Source organism: Brachyhypopomus gauderio, chromosome 1, assembly GCF_052324685.1.
Source record: "Brachyhypopomus gauderio isolate BG-103 chromosome 1, BGAUD_0.2, whole genome shotgun sequence".
NCBI classification, from domain to species: Eukaryota; Metazoa; Chordata; class Actinopteri; order Gymnotiformes; family Hypopomidae; genus Brachyhypopomus; species Brachyhypopomus gauderio.
This window is the reverse complement of record NC_135211.1, coordinates 53,631,607-53,643,896: the sequence shown is the minus strand read 5'-3', so window position 1 is coordinate 53,643,896 and position 12,290 is coordinate 53,631,607. Positions and strand designations below refer to the sequence as shown.

Sequence of the window (12,290 nt, the reverse complement as noted above, 5' to 3'; positions counted from 1 at the left end):
ATGTCTTTAGGGTCAATCATAACAGACTCATCACATGACATACAAATAAATACATCATTATGAATAGATTTTTATTCCCCATAGATTGGATAATTCAGATGATAAATCTTCAAAGACTGTGAGTTTTGCATTTCAGGATTAAACCAGTTACTGTATGATACAATATTTTGTTGAGAGAGTCTACTGAGTGTCGGTATCACAGAATCATCAGCAATTTGAAATGGAGAACAAAGGGTTAATGGAGGAAGCCATTACACCAGTTGAGGTTTCACCACACACATTAGTCACCTGACTGAGGAGACCTACAACTAGCAGACTGGACATCTGTGAGACAATGGAGGGAAATAGAAAACACACCTGTGTATGACATCATGAGACAGTGACCTGTGGTCAAATCTGATTGGTCAAATCTCAGCAACAGTGATAAATGTAGGAGAGTCTTGAGTCTGCACCTGAGCAGACTACACTGAAGGGAGGTCAACTGAGGACAGATTCACCAACAGTGTCCTCCCTCTGAAGTAATAAAGTGATGTTATGATGTCATGACCCAGAGCTCTTACTGGTCTCTAGTGTGTTAGCGAGGTCTGTCTGGTTCATGTTCCTCAGGACTTGCAGAGTGATCTTCAGCGCACCCTCTCTGACACTGCTCTGATCCTCCTCATCCTCAACCTGTCTCTCAGTGCATGCTGGGTAATCTGGACTCAGTAGATTCTTGAATCTCTTCAGCTCATTTTTCACCAGAGAGATGATTTTGTGCTCCAACTCCTGAATAAACAGTATCAGTGAAACTACAGTGTTACAGACAGTTGATTATAACACAGGATAATCCATTAAACACAAGAGAGGACTGAACTGAGAGGGACTGGGTGGTCCTGTGGACATTATGGTTTATAAATACATAATTCTAATATTAAAGTTTCAATTGTATGTAGTTTTCTAAAGCTATCACACAGCATAACACACAGCTTTATACATTTGAGTTTTGTTCATCATCAGCTAAATTACAAATAGGCATTAAAGTAAAGCATGAACCAGTGTAAAACCAGAGTCTCATCATGAGCTGTGATCTAAACACACTCTAATGATAAGACCCTTCTCCCACTCACATAATAAACACAATCTACATATACAGAATACAACCACAGAGCTCAGGCAAGACATAACATAATACAATATCTCCTAATACAAGAACCACCACAGAACAAGAGAATCAACAGAGATTAAATAGGACAGACTAACAAGAGAAGGGACAGAGATTAAATAGGACAGACTAACAAGAGAAGGGACAGAGATTAAATAGGACAGACTAAGAGAAGGGACAGATCTTAAATAGGACAGACTAACTAGAGAAGTCAACTGGGAAGAGGTGGAACTGATAATCACAGGGTCGAGTTACTGAATGGAAGGAGGGACAGACAGGCATGAAAAACACATGGGAAGTATAAACAGGGAAAGGCTGAGCGGGGCTAGAGAGACCAAACAGGCAGATTGACAGGAGAGGGTGGAGCTCAGACTGACACCCTTCTACCATACAATCACACACACAATCACACACACAAACACACACACACACAAATACACACACACACACACACACACACACACACACACACACACAAACATACAGACCTCAAATACTGACTCCAGTTTGTCTATAGAAATCTTTACAGGTTTCTTTTGGGTACTGTAGAAAAACAGAACAACAACTTTAATGGCAAATTTACATTGTATAGACATGAATACATTACAGTCATGAATACATGTTAATCTCATGAACACATTACATTAATGAGTACATGTTACATTCATGAATACATGTTATATTCAGGTACATGATGATGATAATGATGATGTGATACATGTGGAATAACCCAACACACTTGAACATGTGACGGTTCACTGGGCTCCCAGACTGAGAGACACTGAACCCAAATGCTGTAGTGACAGTAGAACAAACACAGAGAACCTGCACCTGACTTTAACTCTGGTGATGTAGAATAATGTTTATGTGAATGGGACCTCACTTTATTAGAAACACCTTGTACCTGCTGTGACAGAAATAATTGATTATTGACCAATCATCATTGATTAGATCATGTTTAGTTATTATAAGAGATCATTATGAACTTTATGTTTTAGGACATGTCCATTCTGACTAAGCAGAAGGACTACAATAATGAAGTAGTGTGTTTCAGTGTAATCATGTACTTATGTTTAGTTCATATTATGCATGTGTGCTATACGTGACCCAGGTCAGGGAGAGTGCTGAGGGTAAGAGCACTCTGTTAACTGGTAGTCACTAGGCTACTAGTCTTGGGTCATTTAGCTTTCTCTGTGTTCAACTGATACATCAGTTGCTTCCGCTAACTCTAGGGAAGTCCATATTAGGAGATACACATGTGTGAGACAAAGTAGCCTGCTGGGCGCCTATGTTTTGGAACATGCTGTGCTAAAGATAACCTGCTGTTAGAACTGCTGAATTGTGTTTAAGATTGTATATAAGCAGGGGGAGTGCCCCCCTGTTCAGAGTTGTCATGCTTGAATGAGACTCTCATGTCTGTGTCTGTCTTGTGTCTTTGTCTTATTTATTTATATATATATATATATATATATATATATATATATATATATATATATATATATATTTGTAATAAATTAATCATTTAACCACGTCTGAGTCCTCATCCATTTATTAGAAAATTTCCACGACACTGCTCACACTGGGCACTTGCTTAGAAACACACTGTACCCGTACACACTAGACCACATGTGTCAAACTGTCACGTATGACCGCGCCCCCCTTCCTTAGCTGTCACTCCAGACTCCTTCGTGTCTCTGTTCCGTACCTGTTCATCCCGCCCTGCTTGTTTGTCTCTGTGATTCCTCGTTTGGTGCCACGCCCCTGTATTATCATTCCCACCTGTTCCTTGTTTCAGACCTGTGTATATTTGCCCCTGAACAGGGGACATCTATGGATCTTAACCAGGGTACCCGCGGGTCCTTAAAAAGTCTTAAAATGTCTTAAATTTAGTTTTCCATATTCAAGGCCTAAAAATGTCTTAAAATGTCTGGAATTTTATGAGGGGAGGCATTAAATTATTATAAGTGTGTGTTGTTCAGTTGTTCTGGCGCGATGTGAACTTTGCCGAATCTAGCGCTAGGACCATGCAGAAAATAACCGCTCCAGGGTCCTAGTGCTAGATTTCTAGCGCTGGAGTATACGGCCTCAACAACGTCAACAATTTTCGTTCATTGTAATAGTATTATTTTTTCTTGTGAGAGGTATTAAAAAGGTCTTAAAAGTCATTGAATTTGAGATTAAAAAATGTGCAGATACCCTGTTAACATAAGAACAAGGAAACATACCACGGAGTCACTGGATCACATACAAAGAACAACCGACAAGGTGTAACAGGCAGAGCTGTCACTGGGCTGCCTATTGGTTTCTGGGCTTGGGCAGCCACCGTAGTTAGGGAGTAGCTTCCCTACTAGTAGCCCCCCCCCCCCCCCCCCCCCCCCCCCCCCCCCCCCTCTGCGTTGCGCGGGTTGTTGGTCATTTAGCACCAGTAGCATATACACAGTTAGCACGCTATGGACTAAGCTCGTGCTTCCTTTATTATTGGGCCGTGCTACTGCGGGACTTGCTGCTGAGACGGTGTGCTAAGGTATGTCTATCGTTTCCGTGCCTTTTATACGTTTTAATGTGCTTTTAAAGTGACACGAACCCATTGATATGCAGGGGATTCTGCCGGAAAGCAGGCGTCCTCCTTCCGTTGTTGCACCACGCTGTTAGCTGTTAGTCGCAGCCTAATTGTGGAACGTCGCGTATAAAGTTGCTGTTTACGTTGATGTGAGTGCTACTGGCTGAAAGGTAGGCATTTGGAGTTACTTTGCACCTATTTGTTTGGGTTTAACCATTATAGAATGTACATTTACAGTGAGTTGCGTCATGTTTAGGTATATCCATTGGCGTGCCTGAAAATGGGTGGGTTTAGACAACCGCGTCGTAAGGCACGGGAATCCTGGTTTTATTACCTCCGACACTGGAAGCATTGTAATTGGAGCAAATGTGTCCATGTAATGGTAAATCAAGCTGGAAGGTGCTCTGGAGGGTCGCCACGGGAAGGGCCTAGGTGGTGCTGAGCAGAGCCTCCCCTAGTCTTCTGCTGTTTTGCCTTGGTTGTTTTTGTTGGGGTTAAATCAGCGTTATAATATTGTTTCAGTTATTTTGTTTATTTGATTATAATTAAACTTTTTGTGATTCTTCGGTTTATTTATTTTGGTTTTTTTGATTTTGTCTGTTTTGTTTCTGTTGAATTAACCCCTGAGTTGTATTGGATTTCTTTCCTTTGTTCTAAGTGAACTTGATCTTTTTTTTTATTAACATTGGGGATACTGGCAGTAGTGAGTTTTAAAGTTATAATTGTGTATTAATCATTCATGTCTTTTATCTGTTCTTCAGAATACTTCTGTGCACAGGTGTTTCCTGGATGACTGGTTACCCTTCTGGGATAATCTTTCACTTTTACATTTGGTCTGCTGTGTTTGGAGTCATCACATTTTGAGGTTTTTGAAAGCTGTGTGTATGTGTGCGTGGTACAGTCTTTACCAGGAAAATCATTGAATGTCTGAAGCCAGTTTTAGTTATATGTATGATAATGCTACAGTGAGACCTGGTACGGCCAGTACCCCTGTGTTGGTATTTTAACAATTTTTTTACTTTATACTAAATTTTGATTATTTTAAAACAAAGTTACTAATAAAGCTGTGCATTTTAAATGTTTATTTCCAATTTTACCTTTTAGTAAAAAGTTGTACACTGAACTAAATTTCACGTCTCTGCCCCCTTTTTAAAACGAACCTGTGTGCTTTCGGGTTATATTTCCTGGGGTGAAACTCCCCAGGTGGCGTAGTCGAGCTTACAACTCACATTAACAAGGGTCACAAAGGGAACAGGGCAAACATGGGGCTTTTAAACACTGACTACAGGGGACTCAAACAAGACAAGGCTGGGAACGAATAACAAGAGGGGCGTGACAGGGAACAACAGAAGACACGGACAGGACTGACTTGGGAACGGATCCAGACAGGGTAAAACCAAAGACATGGACAGGACTAACACTAAGAATGGATCCATACATTACACAAACTCGTGGCCCGCCGCATAGTTTTATGTGGCCCGCGAGAACTTAAAAAGCCAAATTGTCCACACAAAAAAAGTAAAAGTGAGCAAAAACTACATTTCCCACAATTATGTTACCCGCGAACTGACGGCATCTCGACACTGCAGTGTTTCCATATCGATGCGATTTTCCCAATAAGTGTAATTGAGAAATATAAATAATGATCCCAAAATGTCCAGGAAGTGAAACATCGATGCAGATAGAAGGATGTTTCAAGGAAGATGGGAAAGCGATGTTTGCGCTTCAAGGAGAAGGTGTATGAAGCAGTGGCTGTTGTTAAAGAGTACAATATAAGTTGGCATTTTGCGACCAAACACGGAGCTAAGTATGTCAAAATTAGCCATCAAGAAAAACAACAAATTGTAAAAGAATTAAAAAGCAAACTGCGATCGCAACAGAATGTGTACACCACAAACGAAACGGCAGTAAAAGCTACTTTGTTGTGGCTGAATAAATCACCGCGCTTAAGTCTTTTTCAGAGGGAGCATTTTTGAAGCACAATCACTATTTTCAGTTATTTGATATTTCAAGTTTTGAACAAAGTAAATATAAAAACAAAGTGATATATTTGATCAATTTTTCTTTATTCACTTGGATAGTTTGATCGTTGATTGATGTAGTAATGTGGGTTTCATAACCTAACAAATTTAAAGGATTTATGTTATAACAGCAACAAGCAAATATTTTTTTACATTTACGCAAATATATCTGTAATATTTGTAACTTGAATAAGTAATAAATTCAGAGGTATTTAGCATTAAGGAGTAGGTACATTTATAAGTTACATATAGCCCTCCGTGGGTAACGATTATGCTGATGTGGCCCGCGGTGGAGATGAGTTTGACACCCCTGCACTAGACACTTTATTAAGTCCCTAACTTATATTGTAGTTTACTCTTTTGACACTAGAGGGGGCTGATGACACAGTTCTTCAGGGTAAAGGTGAAGATCAGTTCCTGTGAGACACAAATATAGTTGGGAAACATTTTGTATCTCAGCCAAGAATAATAAAAATTAATGAAACTATTAATAATGAAAACTTGAGGAGCTCCACAAAGATCCATTGATAATGTACAGACTGGTGAAAGACTTGGAGAATTTAGACATAACATGAAAACAGACAGATAATGAAAGGGCCTCTACATGCTGCTGGATGAACTGTGGATGTAGGATCCTTGTTTTAATCCATGTAATACATGGGTTAAAACAAGAAATTTTCATTTGACTAAAAAGACAATGCCAGCAATTACTGAAAATGTGGTGTAGTTGGGACAGCCTCTTTTGCCTAATTCTACACCATAAACACATTTATAAAGTATATTCATCTAATCAGCCTGTGTAAGGAGAGAAGAGAGAATTTATGAAGCGACAAAATACACTTGAACAATAAATGTACATAAATGTTTATACAATGGAGTTATCTGGGGGTTCTCCTCAAATTTAGTGAATCCTGGTGAGTTTTAAAAGGTATGAAGCTCTTGTTTTTATCAGATCCACTATCGCAAAAACATAAGCAGTAAGATTACCTGCTTTAAGTAACTTCAATAATTCACTACAAATAAAAAAAATTTGCAATGTATAATATTCAAAATGAATGAACAAATTAATATTTAATGATTAATCTTTAAATTAATTATTTTAAAAATCAGGTAATCATTATGGTGAAATAAAAAAAAAAACTAAATTTCTATTAATATTCTGAGAAAATGCTGTAACCTAAAGATTCTGTTAACACAATTAGACACAATAAGTTAGAAACAGGCATGTAGGTGTCACGGTGGGTCAACCAGATGCCACCAGAGGGCGCCTGCACACACTCCTTCCTCCACACAGACGCCCACTCCGACTCTGCGTACGCCCTCTCACTCCCGGTCACTCCCTCACTCCCAATCACCCGAGTATTAGCACCTGGCACTAACTGGACTTGGGCTCTTTAAATCCTCACAGATCGCGCCGTCCAGTGCTGCGTATACAGCCTGCACCCCTCGCCTCGCTACGTGGGAACGCCTGCTCATCACTGGACCTGCCATACGCTCTTGGATTCATTACTTACATTTGTTTACTTAAGTATTCTGTTGTGTTTCATCTGGCAAGTGGCCTGAGTGTTTCTGTTATCGTTACGGATAATAAAGCCTTTTGCTCGCAGCCTCCTGCTGCCTCTGTCCCCGCGTCAAAGTAGGAATGATTAATTCATTAATTAATTATTTATTAATTACTGTTATTAAAATTATCGGATACAAGATAACTAAAAAATTATGCAAATAAAGTTTAAAAGCATTACAAGTATTATGATTATAGTTAGTTTTAATATATAAAATATTTAATAAATATTTTGTGTTGGTTTATTAGGACATAAATTATGTGCTTTTGTTCATGTATTACGCCTTACACCGCAAGTTACGGGGGGCCATGATGAACCAGATCTTCTGAACACCTGTACCAGCAAAAAAAAAAAACTGTTTATTCTGATGAAGTTCATTTTTTTATCAGAAATATAAGATAAAATACTGAATTTATCTTGCATCTACCTCTGAAGCTCTTCCGATGTCTGAAATACAGGCGGTTCCTGGGTTACGACGTCAATCCGTCGTAAATCGATTTTCGGTGTAAATCAATTTTCGATGTAAATCGGAGCATAAATAACGTACTGTACGCAGTTATCCTATCCTAACACCTATCCTGACGCCGTCCTCCTCAGCCCTGAGCCGTGTAACCATGCATTCTTCCGCCGCGCACACCAAACACCAAGTACCGTTTACAACGCAGAACCACTTAGGTCCAAACAAGGCAAGAATGAGATGACATTACACACACATGGCAGGAAATAATCACAACTGTATACATACACAAAACAATACGGGGCAACTTAACTAAACAGTACACATAATCCAATGCATATCCAATAATAACATGTCACAGCACTACACATAACACGTATCAATATCTGAGTCGCGGGGGCTCATGGGAGCTAGCGTCCCGTCCCCCCCCCCCCCCCCCCATTGGACCGACTGTAACGTGGTGGGAGTCGGGGTTGGACACAATCGCGATAAAGAGCTGACTGCTACCTTAATGGAGCTAGTCTCCTCTAAGTGAACCGTGCCCACACGGAGACTTACGAGGCATACTGAACACTTACCTGAAACACTAATGAATGAATACAAAGGACCACAGTGACTATGAAAGGAAAATACGTTTATGTAATAAGATTGCTGAAATAATATAAGGCACAGAGAAAACACGGCAGAGACAAAGTAAACGAGCACTACAAAATAACGGCCAGTAACACAGAACCACTAGATACTCACACAAGGGAAAACTATAAGAAACCAGAAGCAAATACACAGAAGCTAGATTAACAGAAACGAATGCTAAGACAGACAGAGAGATTGACAATGTAACACGAAGCACAAAGCATAAACCAGACTATACTAAGAAAGAACACAGAAAGCACTTTTAGGAGTAACTAAAGTCTAAACAATACAAAGGACATGGATGCAATAAAAACCAATACGAATGCCGATACTTACAAGGCTTTAAACATTAACTACAGCGAAACAACCAGAGCAACATGAACCAAACCACCAGATCACAAACACACAATAACCCACGATCAGAACACGGAAAACCAGGAACTAAATACCAGACAATAATGAAACATGAACAAGAAACAGCTGAGAAGGCAAATAAAGGCAGGACTATACAAAGAAGGTGTAGTGGACAGGAGGGGGCAGAGCCAAGCGTGACACCGACGCTACAATATATAATTTTTTTTTCTTCTTGCCTCAGTTAAACTTTTGCGTCTGACCGTAGCGCTCGACTCCGCACACTGCACGCGAATATACTTGTTTATATTTGTCATTCTTTGCAGTGTTCTCCTTAACGATATGTGGTAGTGTAAAGAAATACCCCTCAAAAACAGGGGAAGGAACATTTACCTGACTAATTTTAATGTTGAAAAGTGCTGGATTTTTGGCTTGAAAATGCTTGAAATTGTAATTGTATTTCATTTCACAACAAATAGCTATCTGACTGAATAGTTTGCTTGTATTATGTTTACAAATACATTTACAAATAATACCGGGCAGTGACACAAATGTCAGGAGATACATTGTTACTGTTAAAAATGTACTTCCAATAATGTGAGTATTAGAAAAGCTAATTTTGCTGCTGAATGTAACTACTAAAGTAACTTGTAATCTAACGTAGTTAAATCAAGTAATCAGTAACGGATCTAAGTTACTCCTTGAAGAAGTAATCAGTAATTGGATTACTTTTTCAAGGTAACTAAGCCATCACTGTATATGAATATGAATGACTGGGTGTGAAGTCATGATGATTGGACATACTGGTGGTAGAATCTAAAGCAAATATGTAAACAGAGTAGGAGGGGCAATGTGTATCTGATTAGAATATACAGTATGAATAAATATTTCAATTTATATAGCACCTTTCAGGATACCCAAGGCGTTTTATAATTGTTAACACAGCTACGTCTCAGACAACCAATCACACACCGGCGAGAAGTGGCAGCCAATTGCGCACAGCGTACTCTTTACCGGGATCCACAGCCCCCTGGGGGACTGAATGGGGTGCAGGAAGGGGAGAGAGAGGACAGACCCAAGTGGCAGAGCACCATCCACCACTGGGCATACAAGCACACACACTCAGACAACAACTTGTTTTTTAATTGAACAGAGAGAGACACAGACACACACTCAGGGAGAATTTGTCTGGGACTGCCAATTTACCTAATCTCCATGTTTTTGGACTGTGGGAGGAAACTGGAGACCCCAGAGGAAACTCACGCAAACACAGGGAGAACATGGAAACTCCACTCAGATAGGGACTTGAACCCAAGACCCCAGTGCTGAGAGGCAAACGTGCTAACCACCAAGCCACCGTGCTGCCATAATATGAATAATAATTAGGGCTGCTTTGAGCCCTGGAGACATTCATGTTGGGGGGTGACTCAAATGTCCACCAACAAAGTGGGACCTGTAATTCTCTTCCAGTGATCTTTGAGTCTGTCTTCTTAATTTTTTATTATTTTTATTACTCTGTTCCTTGTTTGTTTAAGGATAATTCAGTGGTACTGGCTTTAATGTGGGATTAAGGAACCACAAATATTTACTCTCTCCACACATATGCAGGAACAGTGGAGAGAGAGAGAGAGGAAAATGTGGAGAATGTAGACTTCAAAGACTTTTAGTCTGATGAAAGAATCTCTGTGTAAACGGATCACTCACTGTAGGTCAGAGGTCACAGGTCCACTGCTGAGGTTACGAGGATGATCCATGGACCAGTCACTCTTCATAGACACACAGCTGGGTCCTGGAGGTGCTGCTCTCTTCAACCTGATGAAGATGAGGAAAGTGTTGAGTAATTACATCCTTCACTACATTTTATTTATCCTGAATAATGCCTAAACAATTCCACCACCACGTTATGAATCCATATGAAGTATGGCTCGGGACGGAACGCACGCCCTCTCCTCCGGGCTGTACCCTTCCCAATCCACCAGATATTGAAAACCCCCTCGTCTACGCCAGGAAGCCAGGAGTGCGTGGACAGTGTACGCCGGTTTTCCATCAATTTCGAGAGGTTCCGGGGGGTTGGACGACAGAGCATTGGTTGACATGGGACTGAAATGGACAGGTTTGAGCAGGGAAACATGAAATATAGAATGTATACGGTACTGGGAGGGGGGGAGGGGGAGCAGTAACTGATACTACACAGCATTGACCAAGGTGGGTAGACAACGGCGATCTGCGTGTAGACGCCAGTCACTCAAGGCGCGCCTCAGGTGCCATCTGACCCATCTCCCATGTTCAAGCACTCCGTTTGAACCATTCCTCCAAAGCCGGCACGTCAGAGGGGCTAAAGTCCCAGGGGAAGAAGTTTAGTGGGACTTTAAATACTCCAGGTTTTTATGGTCACTTGTTACATCCCCCCTCTCCCTACAGGTGCACAGGACTGTTAACGGGTATAGGGTGGAATAAGATGTATACACAGCACGGAGTCAAGCTGATGGCAATCAAAAAGATTTACTGGTCCAGAGAGCCAGCACAGATAAACAGATGTACATAGACAAAAGTCATAATGTCTCAACAGGCTGGATGTTAATGCCTATATTCCATTCATACACATACCTGACTATGGTGGGTCATAGGCAGCATTTAAAAAAAAAACAACTCTTCCCTACCTAACAAACCCCTAACTTAACAAATATACAAAAGTGACGCCCACCTCCTTTCCTAACACCTATACAAAAAAACAATACTACAAACAAGAGAAAGAAACGAATCTACCCCACTGTAGCCTCCCACATGAACGGTGAGTACAGTACACTCTCTGGGTATTCAGGAGACATTTACATTTACATTTATGGCATTTGGCAGACGCCCTTATCCAGAGCGACTTACATTTTTTTTTTATCTCAATTTTTTTTTATACAAGTGAGCAATTGAGGGTTAAGGGCCTTGCTCAGGGGCACCTCAGTCATGGCCTCAGGTCTGGGGATCGAACCTGCGACCCTCTGGTCACAAGACCAGTTCCCTAACCGCTAGGCCATGACTGCCCTGATACCTGATAACCCCCTTCATACACCACATGAAACATACATATAGACTGGTTTTCTATATGCACAACACACAACTCAGCCAACCTCTACCAATTTACACACATCAACTCTGCCAAACATCGTTCAGGTGTCTCTCTCTGTCCCGTCCGACCTTGTAGCCATCATTTATGCCAGAACGCCCGCCTTCCACAGCGTCCCATTGGTTAGCTGATGAAGCCTTTCTATAACCAGATTGGTGGAACACGCAGATGTCGATTTCCCACAGCCAGAGGGCGATTTGCAACACCAATGAGTCCACCTATGGATGTCGACAGAAAAACACAACGTGCACTCCATGCACATACCCCCGAAAAGAGAAGAAACATACAAAAGAAATCACCCATCCGACACTACTGTACGATCTCCGCCACACGGGATAGAGCATCAGCAATGACATTATCCGTCCCCTTTTTGTGTTGTAGTGGAGACAGCTAAACACCATTTCACTGTGACACCCAAAATGGAATCCTTTCCCACTGAACTGAGAA

The 12,290-nt window shown here is 40.8% G+C and overlaps 1 protein-coding gene across 2 annotated transcripts in view; it reads right to left on the bottom strand.

Moving 5' to 3' along the window:
• LOC143525354 (NACHT, LRR and PYD domains-containing protein 3-like) overlaps window positions 1-12,290 on the bottom strand; it is a 101,530-nt gene that overhangs the window by 71,234 nt on the left and 18,006 nt on the right. For both annotated transcript variants that reach the window (XM_077019193.1, XM_077019200.1), the window contains exons 5-7: window positions 10,430-10,537; window positions 1,630-1,684; window positions 561-765 (exon numbers count right to left, since the gene is read on the bottom strand). In XM_077019193.1, coding sequence (XP_076875308.1) covers window positions 561-765; window positions 1,630-1,684; window positions 10,430-10,537 — 368 coding nt within the window. The remainder of the gene's footprint in view (window positions 1-560; window positions 766-1,629; window positions 1,685-10,429; window positions 10,538-12,290) is intronic.